The 25,260-nt window shown below is 65.2% G+C and overlaps 1 protein-coding gene across 2 annotated transcripts; it reads right to left on the bottom strand.

Annotated features, from left to right (window-relative positions):
* Nucleotides 1-25,260, bottom strand: FLNA (filamin A). Of its 2 annotated transcripts, XM_022565866.3 has the most exons (48): nt 25,155-25,260; nt 21,621-22,108; nt 18,245-18,493; nt 18,043-18,140; nt 17,776-17,923; nt 17,272-17,390; nt 17,101-17,178; nt 16,847-17,009; nt 16,546-16,746; nt 15,884-16,021; nt 15,671-15,794; nt 15,419-15,555; nt 15,125-15,318; nt 14,876-14,989; nt 14,642-14,785; nt 13,948-14,071; nt 13,701-13,861; nt 13,524-13,614; nt 13,267-13,436; nt 12,876-12,993; nt 12,515-12,777; nt 11,692-12,289; nt 11,429-11,602; nt 11,181-11,343; nt 10,945-11,105; nt 10,681-10,851; nt 10,149-10,272; nt 9,903-10,059; nt 9,042-9,231; nt 8,863-8,886; nt 6,381-6,628; nt 6,202-6,297; nt 5,929-6,031; nt 5,701-5,841; nt 5,483-5,611; nt 5,114-5,287; nt 4,856-5,017; nt 4,559-4,762; nt 4,330-4,482; nt 4,099-4,221; nt 3,714-3,980; nt 3,440-3,577; nt 3,120-3,235; nt 2,460-2,592; nt 1,519-1,695; nt 1,136-1,354; nt 848-1,051; nt 1-483 (listed from the first exon to the last, which is right to left on the bottom strand). In XM_022565866.3, the coding sequence occupies exons 2-48, from the start codon at nt 21,991-21,993 to the stop codon at nt 296-298; spliced, it is 7,944 nt and encodes a 2,647-aa protein (XP_022421574.1). In that variant the 5' UTR covers nt 21,994-22,108; nt 25,155-25,260; the 3' UTR covers nt 1-295. The 2 variants fall into 2 exon arrangements, with proteins under 2 accessions (XP_022421574.1, XP_022421575.1); XM_022565867.3 differs by lacking the exon at nt 8,863-8,886.

Raw genomic sequence — 25,260 nt, 5'->3', positions numbered from 1 at the left:
AGAATGGAAGCAGAACTTTATTCCTCTTGGCTAGAGAAGAGAACTAGCGGGTGGTTGTGCACAAGACCCCCACCCCTCACCCCTCCCAGGAGCAAAGAAGACAGGCAGGCTGCCTCTGCTCACCCCTCTCCTTTGCCCAAGTGGAGGCAGGGGAGCGCAGCACAGGGCAGGGTCAGCTGCGGTGACAGGGTGGCCAGGGCTGGCCAGGGCTGGGGCGGGTGCTGCTTGGGTGGCGGAGGGCGGGCGCAGGGGCACTTCTCATCCTGGGAGCTGCTGGCTGGCACGGACACAGAACTCAGGGCACCAGGACGCGGTAGGGGCTGCCTGGGATGTGCTCGTCACCCCATTTGACCACCAGCGTGTACTCCCCCTTGTCCTTGAGCAGGTAGGAGACGCTGTAGAGCCTGCTGCCCACGTGCTTCACCAGGATCTCCTCGCAGGGTGTCCGGGGCCCGTGTACCCCTACCAGCAGCATGTTGTTGCCTGGGGGTGGGGGAAGGGGCCTCAGTGCCAGGCCCCAAGTCCCTCCCCTCAGCTGTGACTGCGCTGACTCCCTTCTCCTGTCTTGTAACCTCCCCTTCCCACCTCGTCGCCTGTTTTGGGGTGACAGCCCTTCCTAAAGAGCTGCCAGCAACCCCCCACCCCACCCCACCCCGGCAAGACCAGCAAAGGAAACTCCAGCTCCTCCAGGGCACTTTCCTGAAGGGTAGAGGAGACGGCAGGGAGGCCCAGGCTGGAAGCGGCCCGCTCCCAAAGGCATTCCCACCGCCCTCGTTCCCCTTGCCATGTTCCCAGGCACTGGCTGTCCGCTCTTATGTCTAGCCTCATCTCCTGGAAGGACGCCCACCTGCTCTGCTGCAGTCCACCGTGAAGCTGCTCTTCTGGCCCATGTAGGCCTTGCTCAGCCCCACGCCCTTGGCCAGCACCTTGCTGGCGTCAGTGGGACCTGGGCCTGGGGCCCCGTGCTGGGGGGCACTGGCAGTCTTGGTCAGGGAGTCCACAAACACTGATGATGTCTCATGGAGGCTGTGGTTGCTGACCAGACGGTGACCTGCAGGGCAGAGCAGGAGGGGCTAAGAGGTGGCCAGAGTGTCGCGCACTGGGTTGGGTAGCCGCAGTCTGGTACAAGGCTCACCTGTAACTCTGGCCTTGAAGGGGCTGCCCCCAATGTGGTAGGGGCCGCCGTACTTGATGGAGATGAGGTAGCTGCCAGGTGCCATGGGGGTGTAGGTGACGCGGTAGCCCTCAGGGCACTCCTGGCAATCCATCTTCACCTTGGAGGGCCCGTCGATTGTGACCGAGAGGGCACCAGCGCCCGCATTGCTTGTGTTCACGATAAACTCAGCTGGGCTCCCTGGGGGCACGGGAGGTTAGGCAGAGCTGGCCTGGCCTGTTTCCCCACCCCAGCCCTCCAGTGTAGCCTTGTCACCTCCGCACGCCTCCTGTTGTCACTGAGAGCTCGGAGGAGGGACCCGAGCAGTTGTGTTCACACACTGGAAGCTGCACCCACTGACCTACCTGTGACGCCGCCTTCCAGGCCAGCTCCGTAAGCGGACACCAGGCCTGGGTCCCCTCCATGCCCAGGCTCCCCAACTCGGATCTTGAAGGGGCTTCCAGGGATGTGGGTGCCATTGAACTTGACATCAATCAGGTAGATGCCATTCTCCCGTGGGATAAAGCGCACGGCGTACTTATCTGAGGGGCAGAGGAACATGCCGTGGGCCTGGGGTCTCTCCTCCAAAACTGAGCAACTGGCATCGGCGAGGGGCTTCCCTTGCCTGCCAGCGTTGAGTCCAGCAGGTCTAGGGGGCCCACTCAGCTTTTTCTGGAGACCGTGCTGGGCACCCACACCCCACTGCACAGACCTCCTGAAGCCTGAGGGGTGAAGCTTTAGATGCCCAAGCTACCGATAGGACTCATTTGGACTGGAATCTTTTGTAGGCAAAATGCCCCCCTCGATGCCTCCTTCTCCAAAGGTTACCATGAGTGCCTTATCCCCCACGTGTTCACTGGGGCCCAGAGACAGGCAGGAACTTGCTTGAGGTCACGCGGCTGGGAAGGGGCAGGATGAGGCTGTGAACCAGTGAAATTGGGCTGGGCAGCTCCTCCCACCCCCGGGGCTGTCCCCGGGTTCCAGGCCTTAGCCAAAGGCCTGGGCAGCCCCCATCACTGGACTTTGGGTCTCTCCCTCAAGAGACTGCACTATACGGCCTGCAGAAGGTGTTTTCCTTCCTAGCAGCACGGCTGCTGAGCTAGGTACCCCAAGGGCTTGGGTCACAAGCTGGGGAAGCGCCGCCCGGCTGGAGGAGCCCAGGCCTCTGGGCCCTGTCTCGGCTGCTTCCGGAGTCTGTGCCTCCCCTTTGTACTCTCAGCCTGCTTCCCAGCCAGTGGGCCAGGCCCACTGCTCCCAGTCGGGCCAGGGCAGACGGCTGGCTGGCCGGGAAGGGACAGGGCCTCACCTTGGTCGATCTCTGTGACATAGCACTCCTCCAGGGCTCCTGAGGGGCTGTGCACCTTGGCATCGATCGCCCCCTTGGCCCCGTTGAGGCTGACTGCAAAAGAGGCTGGCTGGTTGACCTTTAGCCCTGACTCCTGGAAGCACAGCAGACGCGGTTAGGGGCTAGGGCGGGGCAAGGGAAGGAAAGGGCTCCAGAAGCAGGAATCCCACTGGGTTGCACTTACCCATCTGGCGTCCAGCTTGGTTTAAAGAGGGAGAGCCATGGATTCTCGAGGGGCAGCAAGCTACAGGCACACACCCCCGCTCCCAGACCCACGCTCTACAATCACACACCGGGCGGCAGGAAGGGGGGTGGCCCCGCCCTGCGGGCAGCACTCAGCCCTGGCAGGCTGTCCCTCTTTAAACCTCAGCCCTGGTGCTCAAGGGGCACAGGCTTCTGTTCAAAGCCTTTAGAGCTGAGACACGAGAAAAACTCCACGCGACGGTCAGGGGTACTTCCTCCGACCCCAAGCGTGGGCTGCACCCGGCCAGAGCAGAAGCCCGGCGCCCCGAGCTGGGCTGGGCGGGTCACTCGACACAGGGCCAAGGCCTGCTCTGTGCGGCGGCTCTGGTCTGGCCGGGCCCAGGAGCCCCAGGCGGGCGGTTTCTCTCGGTGCCTCACCTGAAGACTAGAAACAGTAAGGCGGCGGGCGTCACCAGACGGAGAAGCCACAGGCACCACAAAAGGGCTATCGGGGATGTGCTCCTCGTTGAACTTGACTGAGACCTCGTAGTCACCTGAGCAGGGAGAGAGAACAGAGGGCGTGCCGGGAGGTCCCCACCTGTCAGCATTCGAGCCTGCCACCTCCCGCAACCGCAAACAGCCTGAGTGGCCCTGGGACCTCAAGGTGGAGGGTGGGAGCCGGGCAGGGCTGTCCGTGTAGACCCAGACCAGCGCCCAAAGCCGAGTCCTGCCTCCCAGCCCCAGCCACGCCTCAGTACCTGGCTCCTGGACCACATAGGCCACGCCACAGGAGCCATCCTTGCGGTCCTCGAAGGAGATCTCGGCCTTGCTGGGGCCCTCGACAGCAATGGCCAGGCCCCCGGCGCCAGCTTCCCTGGTCCAAATGCTGAATTCGGCTGCGGGAAGGTACAGTGTGTCCTCACGGAGGGCTGCTCCCCTGGCGTCGGCCCCCGCCAAGCATGACTGCTAGCCCCCTCCTGCCCCCCAGCCCCCGCCCAGGAGGGGCAAGAGCCCCGCAGGAAGCAGGCCTACCTGGCACTCCAGCTTCAGCCCTTTCCAGTCCAGGGCCCCCCGCGCGGACCTTGTGGGCTCCCCCTTCCCCCAGGGGCCCTACGGTGAACTGGAAAGGGCTCCCAGGCACGTGCTGGCCCTTGTACTTGACGCTGACGGTGTGCATGCCCATCTCGGCGGGCACGAAGCGGATGCAGTAGGTGTGGTTCTCCCCTTCCACGATCTCGGCCTCATGGCTCTTGCCTGATGGACTAGTCACCTGGGCTGTCATGTCCTGGATGCTAATTTCTGTAGGTGGGGGACAGCCTGGTGAGCAGGAGACCGAGGGCCCGCCCCTCTGCTTGGGACCACCTCGGGCTGGCACCTAGGACTCCCTGGGACCCTCCCTGGCTCCTGTAGCTCCTACCAGGGATCTTCAGGCTGAGGTCACAATGACTGCCAACGTTAGCCACCGAAGGGGCCCGTCGCCTGCGTGTGATGCTCTCTTTCACCCGGCCCTCGCCTGTCACCTTCACGGAGAAGGGGCTGCCTGCAGGAAGAAAGCACAACCCACATCCCACACAAGCTACGTTCTGCAGGTGGACCCTGGGGTGTGGCGAGAAGGGTTGCCCAGCCATGGGGAAGGTGCCTCACTCACCGGGCACGTGCTGGTCAGCGAACTTGATGTTGATGATATAGTTTCCAGGCTCCGTGGGGCAGTAGGTGACCCTGCATGTGCCATCCTCCAGGTCCTCTGTGTTGATGTCCACCTTGCTGGGACCCTCGATGGACAGGCTGAGCCCACCATAGCCTGCGGGAGGGACACCCCTGAGCCAGGGGGCCAAGTACAGTGGTCTCACCCCAGCTTCCAGGCCACCACCGCCTACCTGCATCACGGGTGTCGATGATAAACTCTGCAGGCTCAAAGGTGTGGCCTTCGTGGAGGCCCTGGCCTGAGACCCGCACGCGGCTGGCATCCCCAATCTCCGACTGGCTGATCACCACTGGAATGGGGCTGCTCGCCACATGCTGGCCATTCTTCTTCACGTGCACCAGGTGCTCCCCGGTCTCCTTGGGCACGAATGAGATCCCTGCACACGGGGAGGGGCTGTCAGCTGGGGAGAGGTGCGTCCCCACCCCCAGCCTCCCTCCTTTCCAGAAGGCCCTGCTCCCCAGCCTCTTACCCACGTGGCCATTGCGCAGCCGCTTCAGCAGACAGGGCTCCTCCCGGCCCGAGGGCGGCACCACCGTGGCTGTCAGCAGGCTGAGGTCCGTCTCCGAGATATTGATGGGGATGTCAGCGGCAGAGCCCACCTTCAGGTGGGACATGCGCATCGAGTCGTCACCTGGCAGGGGACGGTCACTGTGTGTCCAGGCACAGAGGGAGACTGCACCCAGCCTGCCACCTGCCTCCTTTTGTCACCACTCTGGGTATCACCTACCTGTGACCCTGGCAGTGAAGGGGCTGCCCGGGATGTGCTGCTCGTTGTACTTGACCAGGATGCTGTAGTCACCAGGCAGCACGGGCAGGTAGGAGACGCTGCACGTCCCGTCGTGGTTGTCGGTGCAGCTGATCTCTGCTTTGGATGGGCCCTCGATGGCCAGGGACAAGCCCCCTGGAGAGAGTTGTGGGTGAGGGTGCGAACTGTGCCCAGGGACACTGAGCCAATGAGGAGAAGCCCCAACGGGCAAGCAGAGGCCGGGGGTGGGGCAGGGAGCCTCATCTGGGGAGCATCTCCAGTGTCCAGCTCCCCACCGGATGACAGTAGCCCGTGACACACAGGCGGGTCAAGACGAGAGCTGCCGCTCACCCTCTCCTGCATCCTTGGTGTTGACGGTGAAGACAGCAGGCTTGTTCACCACCCCGTGCGTGAGGCCAGGCCCGTAGGCTGTGACGTGGCCGCAGTTCACATAATCCACGTAGAACTGTAGGGGGCTTCCTGAGGCAGGAAGAGGGACCACGTGGAATGGGGGCCTCGTGTCGTCCCCACGCCCCTGTAAGGTGGTGGTGGCATGCTAAAGGGCGCACCTGGGATGTGCATGCTGTCGTAGCGGATGTCCATCTCGTGCAGGCCGGCCTCGCTGGGTGCATAGCGCACGGTCACAGTGCCATCCTTGTTGTCGGTGATGGCCGGCTGCGCCACCTTGCCCGAGGGCATCCGCACCTCCCCTGCAGGGCAGTGGGGCGCGGGTCAGGGCAGCCCGTTGGCACACTCTGGCCTCTGTGGCTCCCTAGCTCCTTCCCGCCCCCGCTCACCAGTGATCTCGCCCTTCTTGATGGTGAAGGGGATGACAAGGTCGAAGGGCCTCAGGCTGGTCACATCCAGCCCGTTGACACCCACCAACGGTCTTTCTGGGGCCTGTAGTGGAGACAGAGGGCCTGAGTGAGGAGCTGCAGGAGGGAAGGGAGTCCCGCGTGGGAGGATCTGGGGTCCCTCCTAACAAGCGGCAGAACAGGGCCTCACAGGACGCCCAGCTGGCCGGTCCCCGAGTGTCCCCTAGGGCTGGGAGGAGGTGGGCCAGGCCATACCCAGGTCTGCTGGCCGCCCTGGGCGTAGGTGTACGGCGGGGCCAGCTGCTGAGGCCGTAATGGGGGCTGTGCCGTGGGCTGGTCTCCAGCCAGAGCCTGCAGAGCAACGCACAGGAGCTGGAGACTCTGTCGTCACACATGAGCCCCGCCCAGACGCCTCGCCCCTGACCCCTCCTGACCGTCACTTGGAAGGGGCTGTTGGGCACGTGTTCGCCACCGAAGCGCACGCAGATGACATATTTGCCCGGCTGGGGGGCCGTATAGAAGATGTCAAAGGTGCCGTCCTCGTTCTCTACCACGTCCACGTCCACCTCGGAGCCGTCGGGTGTGCACACGGTGCAGGTCACCTTGCCTTTGCCCGCCGCCTTGGTGTCCACGGTGATCACCGTCTCCTCCCCAATCTGGATGGTGGGGCCGATGCCAGCGCCTGGTGGGGTAGGGTGGGTCCCCAAAGGGGGGGCCAGCGCATGAGCTCGGCGCTCGGGCCGCTCCTGTCCACCTGCCGCCCGCCCAGGCCTCTTACTGCCACCACCAAGCACAGCCAGGCCTCCCGCCCCCGCCCCCCCAAAGCTGGGATGGTGAGTGATTTCTCAGAAGGCAGGAAAGGTTCCCCCGAGCCACCTCAAGCCTGGGAGTCCTGTCTCGGGGGAGTCCCCCACATGGGAAAGGCCCAACGGATGGCACCCAGGAGTCTGAGAGGAAGGAAGGGCCGGGAAGCCCACGAGGCCACCGCCGCCATCAGGGCACAAGCATTTGCTGCCACCGCCCCCACCCACTTGGCTTCAGCCTGTGCCGTGGACCACGCTGACCGGCGCCAGCGCGCCGGCTGGGCCCGCGGCTGCCTTGGCCCCTGCAGCCTGGCCCCGACCCCCAGTGCCGTGTGCGGACGCGGTGAGGCGGAGACCTGCTGCAGCGTGGGGAACGTGACACTCGCCCCGCGCCCCCCGGGCCTGAAGGTGAAATTGGAGTTTCCTGACAACTGAGAACGCTCGCTCGACCGGAGGCTTGCAGAGAGGGGCGGCCGGGCGCGGCCCGGCGCAGGCAGGGAGCTGGGAGCAGGGAAGCAGGTAGGCAGCACAGCGCAGCAGGCAGTGGCAGCACCCAGGGGGAAGGGGGGCAGGAGGCCCAAGCCAGAGCCACGGCTGCGAGGTGGCGAGAGCAGAGCAGCTGAGCAGCCTCCAGGGCCCCAGAGTGCCCGAGGAGAGGGGAGGGACAGTGACGTTATGATCTGGGCTCAGCCGTGGAGGCTCGGGGAGCTGTAGGCCGTGAGGGCTGAGTGCAAGGGGGTCCCCCGGCCAGCCTGCCACCGCACTCTCCTGTCCGCCGAGGGCTCCCACTTTGCGCAAGGGCTCCATGCTGGCCTTCCGCGGCTCTCCTGAGCTCTACACCTGGCCCCCCCTGCTGCCCGCCCCTGCCCTGGGAGGCCTCACCTCGCACACAGCCACACCTGGTCTCCCTGGCTCGGAACCTGGACCCAACACCTAGCTAGTAGCTCGGGCCCCAACCTCACAGTCAGCCCCGACTCCCCGCTTTCCCTGCCTGGCGCCCAGCCCCTCAGCTGCCCCATCCTCAAAGTACCCCCCCCAGTTTGGCTCCCCCTCAAGCCCCACCACCAGCAGCCTAGCCCAAGCCACCCCTCCGACTGGTCCAGAGGTGACTTCGGTTCCCCAGCTGGGCGCCCCGTCTCCATTCTGCACGCGGTGGCCAGGTAAACCGAGACCACTCCCTCAGCCCAGCCCTGCCCCTGCCCCTGCTCCCCCCCAACCCCGGCCCTACCCCCTGCCCTAGGCACGCAGGGCTGGCGTCTCAGACCCCGAGGCCTGCTGTCCAAAGTCATCGAGCCCCTGCCGTGGAGCCCCAGCCACCCTCTAACTTTCTCCCTGGCTGCCTCGGCCAAGGTCCAGGCCGACAGCCTTCAGAGGCTCCCGTGTAGTCGTTGCCTCTTCTTGGTGTCCCTGGCTGGGGCTGGCTCTCCCCTCCCATGCCTGAGCAGGAGAACCTCCGTGCCTGGTTGGGGACCATCTGAATAACGTCACTGCTTGGGGAATGGGGGGAGGGAGGGGGGAGGGGGCCACCGAGTGCACTTTGGGGCTCTGAGGCCGCGCCGGGCCCCGCCATGCTGGCCGCCCAAGCAGTCGACGCTGGTGCTGCGCCACTACCAGCCAGCCCCACCCACTCATGCAGCCTGCACCTCCCCCGGCCTGGGACGCAGAGGCCCCCGGGAGGTGGGGATGGGGGTCTGTGGATCCGGCCGGGGCCGGGGACTCCCGCTGCTTGGGGGAGACCCCACGCGAGAGCCCTGGACGCGGAAAGAGGAAGTGAAAAGAAAGGGCCTGCTGCCCGCCCCCGGGACTTCCCCGGGAAGCCAAGATCCCCAGACCCCAGAGCCCCCAGGGGGGTGCCTCTCAGGATGCACCTCACCCCAAAGCTCTCAGCTGCAACCCGACTTCTCAGATGGGGAAATGGAGGCCCAGAGAGGGGGAGGGCCGGAGCACTCATGCTCAGCTCCGGAGGCCTCCCTGGGCCCTAACCCTCCAGTTCCCCCCTCTGTCCCTGCCAAGAGCTGCAGCTGGAACTGTCCTGGGAATCAGCATGGAAGAGGAAAGGAAGCTGCCCTCTGGGCAGGAGGGGCATTGGGAGTGGCCCCAGCAAGCAGCTTACCTAGCCCGTGACCTCCGATTGACACTGAGGTGAGAGGGCAGAGAGCAAGGAGAAAGGTCAGGTGAGTCACTCAAGGGGGCGGCCCCCACTCCCACACGCCGCCCCAAGCAGCGAGCCCTTGCACACAGGCACACCCAAGCCCCGTGCTGAGCGCCGTGGCCGCTGGCGGGCTGGCTCACCTGTGACGGTGCACTTGCTGGCATCCCCAGTGGGCACGGCCCGAACGCGGTACGGGGAGAAGGGGATCTCATCACCACCATACTTGATGAGGATGGTGTAGCGGCCCGTCACGTCTGGCACGTAGGCCACCGTGTACGTGCCGTCGTGGTTGTCTTGGATGTGCGTCTTCTTGGGCTTGCCCTCAGGGTCCTGCATGGCAGAGCAGAGGGGAGGCGGTTGGCCCAAGCCCAGCCAGGCCCGGGGTTCCCTCAGGCCCTCTCAAAGGACCAAGCGTCAAGCACCACTGCTGCAGGGACAGCCTCTGAGCCGCTCAAGCACCATGGCCCAAAGACGGCTGCCTGCATCCACCACTGTCCTTTACTTCCCCACGGGCAAGGTCCAGAAGGGAAGCGCCAAAATGACCAGTGACCCCCCCCCGACCCCCCGCACCCTGCGTGACAACAGGCAGGGGCAGGGACCTGGCGCCCATCCTGCTTTACCCCCACGAGGACCTCTCAGCTCCCATCCTCTACCCCAGGGCCTGCCCTAGCACTAGGACGAGCTCCCCCAAAGATCTCAGAGTCCTAGCCTTATACCTGGCCCCAGAGAATGTTACAGGCAGAAAAGCTGAGGCACTAAGGGCTTTGGTGACACCCGAAGTGAGCAAGTACGTGCGTGGGGAAGCCCGTGTCTGTCACCACCATCCTAGAGGCTGGCACGGCCTCTAAGGGAGACCAGAGAGCCGGGCTGGCCCATCTGCCCCGGGCCGCGGACCCCGCGCGGCACCCCGCTCCAGCCTGGGCCCCTCCCCTCCCTCGCCTTCCCTGTGCCCGGAGCTGCAGAACAGCTGGAGCAGGCGGCCACCCGTGCGGCCGGCTCACCGTGATCTGGACCGCCAGCAGGCCCTCCCCTGCGTCCTTTGCGTCGATGGTGAACTCCACAGGCAGGCTGGCGGGCACGCCAGTGGTGTTGAGCCCGGGGCCGCTGGCCTTTACCTTGCTGGCATCATGCGTAGGCAGCACCTTGACCTTGAAGGGGCTGTTAGGCCAGGATGCTGTGAGCGGTCAGGAAGGCTCTTGGTGCCCAGCCCAGGCCCCTCCCCACACGCAGAGGGCCCAGCCTCTTACCTTCGGGGCACCTCTTCTTCCCCGTACAGCACCGAGATGCTGTAGGGCCCCTCACGGCTGGGCACATAGTTCACGGTCTGGGTGCCATCGGCGTTGTCCACCACATCCACCGGCTCCACCAGGCCTGGCCCCAGGCCCACAGACAGAGCCTCAGCCGGTGCCCTGGGCCCCTAGGCCCACCACACTAGAAAGCCGAGTTTGGGCCACGCACCCAGCCCTCACCCCAGGCGGCCTCGACTTGCCCTCACCTGCCCGTCCCCAGAACAGCCCCGAGCCCCTATGACATCTCAGACCCTTGCCCACTCTACCTCCCTCCCGCCTGCCACATCTGCTCAGTGGCCGAGTCCTGTCTGTTCTGCCTCCTTTAGGTCCCCTGCCCCAGGGCACTGGCTCTGGGGTCACCTGAGGCTCCTCCGTCAACTGCCTGCCCACCGGCCCCGCCCCCCGCCTCCCGCCGTGTGCTGGGTCCCCCCCCTCAGAGGACCGCACTCTCCTGACCTGACCCCCAACTCCCAGGCACAGGAACGCTCACCTTTGGGCCCCTGCACTTTGACCTGCAGCGGGGCCACACCGGCCTTGCTCGTGTCCACCTGGAAGGACTGAGGGAGGTTGGCACGGACCATGCCTGGGCTCAGGCCAGGCCCAGAGCACTTGACCTTGGACGCGTCTGTCACATCATGCACAGGGACCTTGAAAGGACTGCCTGGAGGCGGGCAGAGGGATGGCAGCTGTGTGAGACAAGAGTGGAGGGCGGACAGGTGGTCCCAGCCCGGCCCCAGCTGACCTGCCTCCTCACCTGGCACCTGATGGCCGCCGTAGGTGACGTTAAGGCTGTAGGTGCCGGCCTCATAGGGGACGTACTCGACCGAGCAGCTGCCGTCCTTGTTGTCCATGCAGGACATCTTGGCCTCGGAGGGGCCCTCTACAGCCAGGCCCAGGCCCCCTGTGCCAGCTCCCCTGGTCCAAAGAGATAGCCCGTTATCCCCTGGGTTCCAAGGCCCCTGCAGCCCTGCCTCCGGGGCTCTCGCTCACCTGGTCTCCACGGTGAACTTGTTGGGCTTGTTGGTGGTGCCGCTTTGGATGCCCGGCCCATGGACGCGCACTCGGGAGGGGTCACAGCCCTCGGTCACGGGCACCTGGAAGGGGCTGCTGGGCACAGGGCTGCCGTCGTAGGTCACATCCACAGAGTGGAGTCCTGCAGGAGGGCAGGCTGAGTCAGAAGGAGCCCAGGTCACCCTGCCCCCACCCCCGGCCCATCCCTCCAGCACCCTAGCACGCACCCTCCTCGTAAGGCGTGTACTCCACTTTGTACGTGCCGTCGCCACAGTCCTGCACGTAGGTCTCGGTCAGGTTGCCCGAGGGGTTGGCCACGCGAGCCTTGACGTGCGGCCCTCCGGTCTGCGTCAGAGCCCGGGCATCCACACTGAACTCAGTGGTGGCTTCTCGGAAGACGCCTGCAGGGGGGCAGGGAGAGGAAGAAGAATGGGGCTCCCAGGGCCCCGGCTCCCGCTGCTCCCACGCCCTATGGTGGGAGGCCTCTCACCTTGGCCCTCAATCCCGGGCCCATAGCACTGGACGCCTGAGGTGTCCACTGCGGGCTCCACCTGCAGCTTGCTGGGGAAGTTGGGCACGGGCTGGCCGCCGTACTTGATGGTGACAGTGTAGGCCCCGGGGCACAGGGGGATGTAGGTGATGGTGTGTGTGCCGTCGCCGTGGTCCTGGATGTGCACCTCGGCTGGCAGCCCCGCCTCGGAGCGGATCTCAATGGTCAGCTCTGCGCTGCCTGCGCTCGAGCAGTCCACGTGGAACTGGCCCGCCTCACCGGCGGTGGCCCGCTCCAGCCCAGGGCCCGAGCACTTGACCTTGGATGGGTCAAAGCAGGGAACCACGTGGGCCTTGAACGGGGAGCCGGGGATGTGGGTGTCAGCGAAGAGGATGTTGATGTTGTAGTCCCCGGGCTCCGTAGGCACGTAGGACACAGAGCACGTGCCGTCCCCGTTGTCCAGGCACTCAAGCTGGGCCTCACAGGGGCCCTCCACTGTCAGGCCCAGGCCGCCTGTGCCGGCGCCCTTGGTGTCGATGGTGAAGCGGGCAGGGGAGCCTGCACTGCCCCCCTGCAGCCCCGGCCCAAAGGCTTTCACCTGAGGGAGGAGGGGCAGGTCAGGAGCCAAAGCCACGCCACCTCCCTGACCCTTGACCCTCAGACCCCCAGCCTGACTCCATCTGCCTCCTCTCGTTCTGGCTCCCCTCCCCCACCAGACGGGCACAGGCAGGCCTGAGCAGGGCCACCGCTCAAAAGGACAAAAATGAGAAGGGGTGAGGGCGAGTCTGGAGAAGAAAGGGGGTGGCGCCTACACCCCAGTTACCTTGCTAGGCTTGGTGGGGGGCACAGCTTCGAGAGAAAAGGGGCTTCCAGGCACAGGCACGCCGTCGTAGGTCACCTCGACTTCGTAGGGCCCCTCCTCACGGGGCACAAAACGCACCACGCTGTTGTCAGCCCCTAGGCCTGGCTCCACCTTGCAGGGCACTGCTGTCCCTGAGGGGCCCACAATCTTGGACACCACTTTGCCTTGGCCACCGGCACCCTTCGACTTGACTGTGAACTCCTGGTCTTTGCCAACATCCACCTCTGTTGACACGATGGAAGGAAGGGGAGAACTGTGGCACGGGCCCAGGCAGCCCCAGGGCATGCTCAGTGGCTGGCTGTGACAGGCCCCAACTACTTACTCTCTCCCAGGCCGGACACCTTGATCTTGCTGAGGTCCAGGCTTGGAGACACCGCCACCGAGAAGGGGCTCTTGGGGATAGGATCCCCTCCATAAGTGACACTGACACCCACTGGGCCCTGGGAAGGGTACAGAAGGGCAGGGTCGTGGGTCATGGCCCTGGTCCCCCGGCCTGGGGCTTCCCAACTTGGGCATGGGGAGGGGCTTCAGAGACAATGGCTTCTCTCTGCCACTGCACCCCCTGGACTTCCATGCCTTCTCTCTCCCAGGTGGGAAACGAGAGTGGGCGGGAAGCCCCCTGGAGCTGCCCACCCAGCCCACCACGTGAGGAGGCCCACGGGCTCAGCAGGTATATATGGACAGGCGCGGCCACAGGGGGTCAAGGTAGCTACCTGCTGCACCGGGGTGTACTTGACGGTATAGGTATTGTCATGGTGGTCAACGAGGTCCACATCACGCACCGCATCCCCCTTGGCCAGCCCCGAGAACTGGACATCCAGCTTGCCTTTGCCGGCGGCTTTGGCATTGACCGTGAAGTGGGTGGGTTTGCCAAGCTCGACACCTGAGGAGACACAGCTACCCTGTAGGGGCACCTTGCCCCACGCCCCCTCGGGGCTCCCCAACCTCCCCATGGGGTACTCGTCCTCACCGGTACGACTGAGGCCAGGGCCCTCGGCCTTCACCTTGCTGGCGTCATGGGAGGGGTCCACCTTGACCCGGATGGGGCTGGTGGGCGTGGCCTGCAGGGGGCGGGAGGAGGAGGGCTGAGAGGAGAGCCACACCCCATCACCCAGCAGCATTAGCGGCTGGAAGCACCAGCACCCACCTGGTCGGCGAAGAGGACCATGATGGTGTAGCTGCCAGCCCCGCGGGGTGTGTACTTGACAGTGAAGGTGTCGTTGTCATTGCGAATGATATCGAAGTCGATGTCGGCCTCGGCGGGGCCCACCACGCCGGGGGCACACTTGATGCCGATGCTGACGTCACCTGCGGGGGAGGAGGGGGTGGAGGCTGGAACCTCACGGGGACGCCCCGCCCACCCGCCCACCCGCGCTCTCGAGGCAGGGCCTCACCCTGGCCGGCCTCCGTGCAGTCCACAGTGAAGTAGGTGGGCTCGTGAGCCTTGAGTCCCGTCTTGGCCACTCCTGGGCCGTACACCTTGACCTTGTTTGGGTGGCTGCCGGCTCCCACATTCACCTGCAGGGCACGGGGGCAAGTGCAGGGGCATGACCAGTCTGGAGGAGGGGCAAAATGGCGTGACCACCCTGGGGAGTGCCATGTAAAGCAACCATTTGATGCTGCAGTGCCGTCACCCTTCGCTATCTATGCAACCAGGGCAGTGAGATCGCTCGTCTGCACTAACGCCTGTACTGGAACGTCCGTGGCAGCACTGCTCACGACAGCCAAAAGGTGAAAAACCCCAAATGCCCGTCAACAAATGACTGGACACCTAACACGTGGTCTATCCGTGCGATGGAGCATCATTCAGCCGTGAGCTCATGCTATGCTGACCGTGAACTAACGCGAACACAGACACAAAAAGCCACAGGGCCTAGGAGCCCGTCCCCAGGGAATGTCTAGCGAAGGTAAACCACACAGCCAGAAAGCGGGTGCGTGGCTGCTTAGGGCCGGGGGCAGTGGAGGCGCAGAGGAGTTTCTCTGGGGGACGGTATGCGAGTTTCATGGAAGAGGGCCGTACCAAAGCAAAGCAGGCACCCAGGGAAGTGGGCTAAAGGCCCGTCTGAGGCCTGCAGAGGGCAGGCTCACCCGAAAGGGGCTGCTGGGGACGCTGACGCCTCCCCAGGACACCATGGCCGTGTGCTTCACCGGCTTCCGGGGCACGTAGGAGCAGCTGTAAGTGCCGTTGCCGTTGTCCTTGACCACTGCCTCCACGGGGCAGCCCTCGTTGTCCTGGAGAGCGGGCGGGAGCAGGCGGCCTCCTGGTCAGTGCCCGGGTCTGGGCACCTGCCCACCCTGCCCCCACCACAGAGGGCACCCCACCTGGACTTGGACCCTGAGAGGAGCCTTCCCGCCGTGCTTGGCATCCACCGTGAACTCTGCCGGCTTGTTGACGGCCACACCCGTCTTCTCCAATCCAGGCCCACGTGCCTTCACCTAATGGGAGGCCACCCAGATCTCAGGGGACCAAGTGCTGGCCTCCAAAGACAGAGTGGCAGGAGCACGCTGCCGGCGATGCCAGCCCAGGGCCCCAAAGCCCAGAGACCCAGCCCAGCGGCCCGCACCCTTTACCCTGTCTGGATGGAAATCCTGGGGCGCCTCGCGGATGTCGGCCATGAAGGGGCTGAGGCGGATGTCTTCACTGTTGCACAGCACGTGCACGGCATACTCGCCAGCCTCCTGGGGCCAGTAGCGCACATCACAGGAGCCATCGCCCTTGTCATCACATTCGATCTTGGCCTGCGACGGGCCCTCCACAGAGAAGCCTGAGAACAGCCGCCAGCTCCGTCAGTGCCCTGGAGCCTCGGGAGGGTGGCCCTTACCAGCCTCTGCCCCCAGGTGCCCACATCGCAGCCTCCAACTTACCCAGGGTGCCCACGTCGTCCCCAATGGCCTCCACCACAAAGTCTGCGGACTTGCCAACGACGCCGCCCTCCAGCCCGGGGCCCCAAGCCCGCACCTTCTGATTGCCACACTCGGTGCCCACCTTCACCTCGAAGGGACTGCAAGGAGAGAGCCACCCAGGGGAGTGCCAAGGGGCCCCGTCTTGGAGGGGGGCCGGCCCAAACCCAGCAGAGGGAGGAGTGCGCCCCCTCCGAGCTCAGCCCGGGGTCTCACCTGCGCCCAATGTTCTGGCCGCCCCACGTGATGGTGACAGTGTATGTGCCGGGGACCATGGGGTAATACTCGAAGCCATAGACACCATCCCCCAGGTCCTTCTGTTTCACGCGCTCCTCGCCCTCTGCCGGAGACAAGGGAGGGCCTCAGGCCTGGCCAGCAGTGGCCGGGGACTGGCACCGCCCACCCCAGCCCAGCCACAGGCCAACTTACTAGGACCCTTCACGGTGACCTTCAGCTCCCCACTGCCCGCGCCCTTCGTGTACACCTTGAAGTCGGCAGTCTCCTTCACTCGCACACCCTTGGGCTGGAGGCCCCGGCCGACGGCGCGGCAGGCCCCTGGGTTACAAGCTGTGAGCAGAAGGCTGGCTGAGCTGCTGGGAGCCGGCGCTGGGCGACCCATCCCTTGCTCCCACAAGGCTGGGCCATCGGGCCACACAGGCCGGTGAGGGACGCGTAAGAAAGAACTGGAAGGGACCGTGACTCTAGGACCTGTGTGGCCCAGGCCAGGACACGGCAGGCCTCCTCCCACCTGCTCCAGCCATGCCAGCCCCCAGCCCCCCGCCTAGCCCCCCCTAGGAAGACAGATCCAAGTACCGTTGACCCTGTGGGCAGAGCAGAGAGCAGCAGGTTTCTAGACAGCTGGAGCGAGCTCTTCCGAAGGTGAAAGCGTGGAGAGAGAGAGAGAGATGGAGAGGGCGAGAGGAGGAGAAGGAGGAGGGTCCCAGCCGGGCCAGAAAGAGTGCGCCCGCACAGCGGAAGGACAGAAGCCCGGGGAGCCGGGGTGGGGGCTGGAACGGGACCTGCCCGGCTGCCCCCTCCGAGACCGCAGGGCTGGAGCCGTGCCCAGCGGGGGGCGGCCGGGACTGGCCTACCTTGGCCAACAGTGACAGTGTAGGGGCTGCGAGGGATGGGCACACCAGCGAAGGTGACATGCACCGTGTGGACGCCCTCCACGGTGGGCTGGTAGCTACAGCGATACGTGCTGTCACCCCGGGCCTCCAGCTGAGGCTCCACGGTACCCTTCCGTCCTGTGGGGTCCTGGATCACCACTTCCACCTCGCCTGTCCCCGCTCCTGCCAGGAGGCATCGGCTTAGATCCCGGAGCCTCCAGGCCGCTCCCGCGCCCCCCCAGCTCTTCCCCCAGACCTGCCGGCCTCGGCACCCTCCCCTCACCCGCCGTGAAGATCTCAAAGTAGGTGGTCTTGTTGGCGATGTTGCCGCTGGGCTCCAGGCCAGGGCCCTGGGCCGTCACTTTGCTGGCATCTCCCTGGGACTTGTCCACATACACCTCGAAGGGGCTCTTGGCGATGTGCTGGCCGGCAAAGAGCACGGTGACCTGTTCCCAGGAGGGGCGCACCGTGAGGGCAGGGTTGGGGCACCCTCGCCACTGCCCTCGCCACTGGCCTCCCCTTGGGCTGAGGGCTCACCTTATGAGTCCCCGTCACCTCGGGGACATACCAGACAGAGAAGGTACGGTTCTTGTCGTTATTGGCGGTCACCTTTGCCTAGGGTGGGAAGGAGTCCGTGAGCCGTTGCTCAGAGCGGCCCCTCCACGCGGGGGCCCGGCAGCACCCTGCCCTGCCTGCCGGCCGCCCTACCTCCTCCTGGTGCCCGGCCGGATCCTCCACGTACACCAGCACCTCTCCCTGCCCGGCGCTTCTGGTCTCCACAGTGAACTCTGCCCGCTTCTTCACCATGTTGCCTGTGGGCTCGATGCCTGCCCGGGGATGAGGGGGAAGCCACAGGCTGGCTGTGAGGGCTGGCGCACTCCCGCCGCAGCCCCATCAGGCTGTTCGGAATGGGGTGAGTCAGTTCGGTGTACACCCCAGCGCGCAGAACCCGGCCTTCGGCCCCAGCTGCGCTCCTGCCGTGGGACAGGCCTGGGCCTCTTTTCTAGAACGCTGGCTTGAGTTTGCCTCGGGCTGGTGTGGCGGGGGGAACACAGAGCCAGTGGCCAGTTTTGACCAGCCCCGACCCACTCCTGTCTGACTCACAGGGGGGGCATTTGATAACCTGGCAGCCACGTGGCTGAAGACTCCCCAGGAGCTCACGTTCAGGGAGGAGGTCACCTTGCAGGAGGACCCCCCGCCTGGCTCTCTCACCTGGCCCGTAGGCTCGGGCTTTCTTCGGGTTCAGTTTGGGCCGCAGGGGAGCCCCTGGTTTCAGCTTGGCCTTGGGGAACTGGGACAGGTAGGTCATGACGGAGTGCTCATCCACATTGGGGTCCACGATCTCCTCAGGGGTGATCACCTGTCACGCGCGGAAAAAGGAGCCAGTTGGCCTCCAAGCCTCAGGGTCCTGGGACACGCCACCTCTCCACACTGGGCCCTCGGCCCCCAGACGGCCACGGTTGGCCCGGCGGAGCGTACCTGAGGGATGCCCAGCCAGTCGTCGGCCTGCTGCATGGCTTCCCTGGCGTTGTTCACGGGCTTGCTGGCATCCCAGGAATCCCAGTCAGGGCACAGGCCTGCGGGGCAAGGAAGGCCATGAGTCTGGGGGGCCATGAGACCTGGCTGCAGGCCATCCCCTCTGCCCCCCTACAGGCGGCCCCGCCCCCCTGATGCCCCTCACCCGGGGCACAGCTGTCGACAAGGGCGCCCAGGGCCCTGCCACTCTGCCAGTCCCGGCTGAAGTTGGTGATGGGCAGCTGCGGCAGCTTGTTCTGGATCCAGCCCAGGAGCCTCTGCTTGGGCGTCTGCTTCTTGGCCTCCTCGTCCTCCTCCTCGTCCCACATGGGCATGGAGATGGAGTAGTGCAGGATCAGGGTCCAGATGAGGCCCAGGATCAGCTTGAGGTTCCCGTCCACTATGGCCTTACTGTCTGTAAGGGGAACGAGCGGCAGCGCTGGGCGGGCAGGGCTGACCCGGGAGTCCCTGTGCATGCGCGCACACACACGCGCGCACATGGGTTTGGGGGTGGCACACATTCAGGGTGTCAGGCCACTCCCAGGCACTGGGCAATGTGGCAGCATAGCAGGCCCCAGGGAGGAGGCACAGGCCCCCGTGGGGCAGGGTGGGGTGTGGGTCGGGGCCCGTTCTGCCCAGGGCCCCTTTGGGGGTGTGAAGGAGGTTCGGAGGCAAAGCACCTGTAGACACATGATGACAATACAGCACAATGAGGGGGCATTGCTGGAAGCCCTGGGGGCCGTGGGGACCCAGAGGAAGGACGGGAGACAGACCTAGGCGGCAGACAGGGCCAGGGGAGGCCTGGGGAGGAGCCCCCTTCCGCAAAGGTGGCTCTGGAGAGTGAGTGGGATGAGTGCTCTGCAGGGGCCCACCGCCCATCCCCAGGGATCTCCAGGAAAGGGCCCCTGACCTGCACTGAGAAAGAGGAAGGCCGGTGGGTAGAGAGGTTGGGAAATGTGGCGGCTGCACTGGGGTCGCGGGGGCGGGTGGATGGGTGGATGGCATGGGGCTGGGGAAGCGGAAGCGGTGGCGCGTTGGGCAAGGACCCTTTGGGTGGAGGGTGTGAGCCCCGCCCCCCACTGCCTTAGTGCTCCCCCTCCCCCCCACAGAGCCAGGCTGGGAGGTGGGCAGCAGCCCTGATGCAGGGGGAGGGGCTGGGAGCCCCAAGGAACCGGTGGTTGGGCTGCATGGCCCTGACTCACTGGGGCCCGGCAGAGATGGCCTGCCAGCCAGGATGCTGGGCAGGACACATTCCAGGGGCCCCCTCACCCAGCCTGAAGGGGAAGGGCGGAGCCAGTGAGCCTGGGTTGGGCGCTCAGGGCCCAGCTTGGGAGTCTGGGTGGCAGAGGTCATGGGTGGGGTCCCCAAGTCCTGCCACCTCAGCAGAGCCTGCTCAGCTGCTGCCCGCCCTCCTCGCCACCTAACGGGCCACTGGGCTACAGGCTGGTGGCCGCCAAGCTCGCCACAGGGGAAGTGGTTAGGGCGGGCACCCTGCACCCCATCCCCGTGGCGATGCCTCTGGGCTCTGAGCCCCACCCAAGGCCCTTCTGGGTCTCAGCCTCCTCAAGCGAATGGGGTGGGGGGGGCGGGGGGGGCCTCTGAGAACTCAGGAGGGCAGCTCATCTTTGGAATCCCTGCTGGCGTGTTCCACCTACCCTTCCCCAACAATCAGTAGAAAATACTTGTCTGGTGAGTCAACTTGGGGGTGGGGAGAAGGGGATGGATGCCACCAAAAGGGCCATCAATGGCAGGTAGCCTCTGAATCCAGCGGGCAGCACCTTGCAGACCAGCTCAGTGCCACTCAAAGCAGAGCGGCCTTCCTGCTCCTAGGCTGCGGTTGGTCCCAGTCCCTCACCACTGCCTTGCACTGTCCCCAAATGGCAGGTAGGAGGGTGGAGTGGGGGCTTCAGGCTAGGGGTGACTGGAAGGTTCAGACAAGCCCAAGGACACAGGAGTAGCCAGGCCTTCCCGCCAGGCTCCCACCCGCAGAATCGCGAGTCTAGCACAAGCCCTCAGCAAGCCCGAGGTCCACTATGACCCACGAGGGGAAACACAAGGCCAAGCTCATCAGCCATCATCGGGCTGGGCCCTCCCCACCCCCGGTCCATAGGAGGCTGGCCTAGGCCCTCCCATCCACCTCACAAAAGAGGGTGGGAAGGACCGGGCTCAGAGTTGAGAGACTGACTGGTTGGATGGCCCCGCCCCATCCCACTCCCTTTCCCCAGCCCCCCGGGCCAGCCTGCCCCCTCCCTCCCCTAATCACTGCTGCTTTCCAACATTTTTTTGCCTTATATGGCAAAGCTCTGGGAACTAGGCCTGCTCCAGCCAGCTCACAAGAGGAGGAGAAGGAGGGAGGGGGGAGGAGGAGACCCCCCCCAGACAATTGGGGTGTGGCCCGCCTCCCCACATCCGGTTGCCCCCCCACCCAAGGCTCAGAGATGACTCAGCTTGGCTAGACTGAGGCTGGGACTGGGGGGTGGGCCTCGGCCTCGACTTGCATTCCAGAGAAAGAGGTGGGGCCCTTGAGACCTGCCCTGAGTGGTTGGGGGCACCTGAGTCTCGGTCCCTCCTTTTCTCAGGCTCCGCATGGACCGGGCCAGGGCTGTAGGGACAACTGGAAGGCCTCTTTCGATTCTAAAGAAAAGAAAGCTCGTGCCCCTTCTCTCCCTGTCGCATCTCCCCGCCCCCCCCAAGTCACCAGTTCTGGTGCCTGTCCCTGTGTGGCTCTCATCTCCGAAGTGCCTGGGATGATGCAGTAGGCCCGACCACTGCCAGCCTCACCAGCCCGGTGACACGAACACTGGGCTGGCAGCGAGCCCAGCACATGCTGGAGTACCTCCCAAACAACTCCTGCATATTCTAGATGCAGGAAAGCAAGTCCTACATGGAGGCAAGAGTTTGGCACAAGCTTGACAGTAACCAGGTATCGAAGTGACTACAAGCCAGCTCCCTTCACTGGCCAGCGCCCAAACCCATCTCAGGTGCTGTTTTGCTAGCTATGGCCCTCTCTGGCCCCCTAGTTCCCGAAAGGAAATCTAAACTTGGGGTATGAGCCATCTTCACTGGGGGGCACTAGACAATGGGACCCACAAGCTCCAACCCCCTGTTTAAGGAACCACAGGGGTGCCTGAAGCCCAGAGGGCCCTCTCCAAACTGCTGTAGGGGGTGGAGAGCCCCGGCCTCCCCCTCGTTATAGATGGGGCACTAGGCGCACGGCCAGAGCTTGGCCAGTGCCCGCCCCCCCAGGCCCTCTCCCACCGCGGGCGCAGCGGCGGGGGCGCGGCCTGTGGAGGATGTGAGCTCAGCCTGGGCGTGGGCCAGCCGGGGACCGGCGGGCGGGGGCGCGTAGCGGTCCGCACGCACCGCCGGCCTGCGAGCCTTTGTTCTCGAGGCCCACACGGAGCTGGGCGGCCCCGGGGACTCCCGGGGCGGCGCCACAGCTTAGGGGGGTGTCTGCGAGGGGTCGGCCCGGAGAAGATGGGAGGACGCGCGGAGCCCCCCTCCCTCGCCTCCCAGCGCCACCGGGCGGCCCGCGCCCTCACCGATGGACACGAGCTTGATGCTCTCGCGCTCCAGGAACTCGAGCGCCACCGACACATTCTCGAGCTGCATCTGGCGGAAGGTGGGCCTCTGGTTGTGCTTGCGGTGCATCTTCTTCTGGCTGAGCACCTCGAGCAGCGCGATAAGCCGCAGCCCGTCGCTCAGGTCCGTCTGCAGGTTGGCGATACGCTTGCTCACGCACTTGAGGTGCTCGTTGCACCAACGCGTGAATGTGTTCTGCTGGATCTTCTTCCACGGCGCATCCTCCGCCAGGTCCTTCTCGGTGGCCGGCATCTCGGCGTCTCGCGTGTCAGCGCCACTGCCCGGAGCCGCGCCCGCAGCGCTCTGGCCCGCCCGGGAGTGGGAGCTACTCATTTTGAGGCGCGAGGAGCCGAGGGGCGGTGCTGCAGCCCAAGCGAGGGGACGGCCCTTTAATTAAAGTCGCAGGCACCTCAGCGAGCGCGGGGCGATGCAGACAGCAGAGACAGCGCTGTGGAGAGAGCGAGCCCTTTAAATGCGGGCGGGGGCGGGGCTGGGAGGCGGAGTCACATCGGGGCGTGGCCTTGGGTGGGGCTTCGGGGCCGTGCCCGCCCCGCCCCACCCCACCCGTTGGAATGCCCCCCTGAGTCCCCCCCGCCCAGGCGATTTCGACCCGACCCCCAGCTCCGGGAAGGGTCGTTGGGCCCCGTAGCGGGCAACGATGCGCTCAAGTCCTGCGATCTCCCTCCTGCGCTGAAGGAAACGCTGCAGCGAGGAAAGGCTGAGCAGCGTCTGGCGCTGGACCTCTTGGCTTCCAGCGGGCACACCATACAAGGGACTTTCCTTCCCCAAGGCCCCTGCGGGGGGTGGGGTGGCTCGCCCTCCCTGAGTCACGTGGACTCCGCTCGGTCCCCGCAGCCCCCCGTCGTCCCCTCTCCCCCGAGCTCCGGCGCTTGGGGTTCCCTGGACGCGCCCCAGCCGGCGGCCCCGGCAGCAGCAGCAGCAGCGGGAAGGGGCCCGATCTGAAGGGCGAGCCCTTGGAGAGCTCAGGTCTGGGCCAGGCGCTGCTGGCAGCACTTTGCGCGCGTGCGCCAAGCCAAGGAAGCCCGTAGCGCCCGAACCCTAGGCCGCCCCCCCAGACCCCCAGACCCCCAGACCCCCTGCCCCAGCCCGCCTTCCCGCTCTGCAGGGCCTGGACTGCGCACCTGCGCCCTGCCGGTCCCCACCGCCTCCCTCCCTCCCCGCTCCACCCGGGAGGAAATGGGGCACTGGGCCAGGAGGCCACCGGCACTCCTGGAGCCAGCAGCCTTGGAAGGGGCCTGGGCGTGCCGTTGCGCACTGGCACAGGGCGCGGTGTGATGCATGCAGAGACAGCGAGTGCCCGCCTCACCCACCAGCTGTCCACCTGGGGCGGGAGGGGCTTCCTCTCCTGTCGGAATGGCCCCTGAGCCCAGTGTGACCAGCAGCCAGGCAGCGGCGGGGGGCGGGGGTGGGGGCTTCCAGACAGAGGGACCTGCTCCGGGGTTCCAGTAAGACTTGGTGGGCTCTGAGCACCTGGGTCTTGGTGGGCTTCAGAGCCGTGGTAGTGCAGAGCGGACCCCCAGGACAGGGGGGCCAGGGGACCGAAGGGGACAAACCACGGAAGGCTGCCAAGGCCTGCTGGGGAGCCCGGATGGTGTCAGGGCAATGGGGAGCTATTTGCTCAAAATTAATTTTCTGGTAGATAACTGGAGACCGTGGGAGGTCACTGTGGGGAGACATTGACCGGCAAAGGCACAGGGGCAAGAGGCCTGTTGGGACATTCACTGCCACCCTCTTCAGTGAAGAGAAGCCAGCCTACTCATGGCTTTGTCACCAGAGTGGACTCACTTCCCCCAGTCCTGTGTACCTCCCCTCTCCAGGATGTTCCCTTCTTTACATCTTTTTTCCAGAAAGGCATGTCTCTGTCCCTCCTGCTTGATTCTTAGATTGACCCGCAGACTTGCAGTAATTAAGTTATCTGCTAAAGACCAGTGGGAGAGGAGGCCCTGGGTCAGCCAGCACGTCATGCCCAAATATGGTTGACTCTTGCACAGCCCTGGTGTCTGCATCACCCGCAGTGGGGCTGCAGTCCCCACCGGCATCTCCCTTGCCCTCCAGCATGCTCGCTTGGGGGCTGCCTGTCCCCCCACTGGTTTTTCCTCACCAGTGGTGGTGGCATGGGGTCTAAATGATGTTTTTCAGTCTGAGGCTCACCTCCTGTGCACTGTCCACTCCTGACCACTTTCAGACACATGTGCACAAAACTCCACACTGCGGTGTCTGGGAACTGGGATGGAGGTGGGAGAGACAGCTGTAGAGGGGGACCCATGTGGACCCCTCCCTACCAGGCCCCATTCAAGAGGAGGTGAGAGTTGTTCTTCTGATTCCCCTGCCCCACTGGAAAGCAAGTTCCCAAGGACAGAATTACACCAAGAATTGATTTTCACTCCATAACTGCCATCCAATTGGGTCATCTGTGTTCATTGCTTAATCTTCAGAGAGCAGGGAAACTGAGTCAGAGTAAGCGACCAGAAGCCGGCTCCAGCAGAAAGGGGGACAGAAGCTGGGTGCCCTAGGCTTTCCCTATTTGGGGGCAATAAGTGATGGGGGTGTAGAGGGTTCTTGTCCCAAGGGGACATAGTATCACCACCAGGTGGCGCCCCATCCCAAAGCCCCCAGATCGGGCAGCCCTTGGAAGCCAAAATCCAGCTCTTTCATATTTTCCCTTATTTGGAGTAGATTCTTGGATGTTAGACACACCCCGCCTCCCACCCCACTCCTGCCCTCAGACCCCAGGCCAGGCCCTCCCACAGGGGTGCTTCGGCTGATGAAGAAAGCCGAAGAGTGGCAGGAGGGGCTGCTCAGGCAAGTCCAGGTGCAGCACGTAACAGCACTCAAGTCCTGAGTTCCCACTTCGACAGAGCTGCCTGGAGCACACACAGGTGGGTCTGTCAGCGGACTTCACCTGCTGCTCCTGGACCAGATGGCATGGGAATCTGGGGACCCTGCCGCTCACATCCTGGCTGGTGTGAACATCTAGCTCAGAGCCAACCTGGGACAGGGCACAGCCTGAGAATCTGGCCTGGCCACCCTCCCACCTGGGTCCCCGTGGAGCACAGCAGCCCAGGAGCCAGCCCCCATGTACCCAAGGCAGTTGGTGCCCAGAGGACTGGTGTCACAGGTACCCACTGTCGCCCTCCCAGGGGGCATACTGGCTGCGAAGTGTCCTTCCAGGTGGTCACTCGCGCTCAGCCCACACAATGTCCTGCTTTCAGGGCGTTGCCTTCCTGGCCAGTCATGCAGTGACCCGCTCACGGGCACCCACGAGAGCCCATATCCTGCCAAACTCTCAGACACCCTCTCTCTCAGGGACCCCCGTGGCTTTCGGCTCCCACACTCCTGGGCACACACATAGGTTCCCGGGGAAACCCGGGAAGGCGGCTGCGCTCACGCACCCGGCTGCACCTGGCCCTGGGCTCCCGCTCCGCGAGCAGCTCGGTGACCGTTCCACTCGGTGCCCGCCTCGGAGGCCTCACCTGCTGTCCCTGCGGGCGGCCGGCGACCGCGGGGTGGCGCCTGGCCGGTCCTAGAGCCCGCGCCGAGCGCCTCGGGGCTCCGCTGGCGTCCGCTGCGCGCCGCGCG

Source organism: Delphinapterus leucas, chromosome X (genome assembly GCF_059928025.1).
Source record: "Delphinapterus leucas isolate spDelLeu-1000000601 "Yukka" chromosome X, BTC_Dleu_Yukka2, whole genome shotgun sequence".
NCBI lineage: Eukaryota > Metazoa > Chordata > Mammalia > Artiodactyla > Monodontidae > Delphinapterus > Delphinapterus leucas.
The sequence above is the reverse complement of the archived record's forward strand: the minus strand, read 5'-3'. Positions and strand labels throughout refer to the sequence as shown.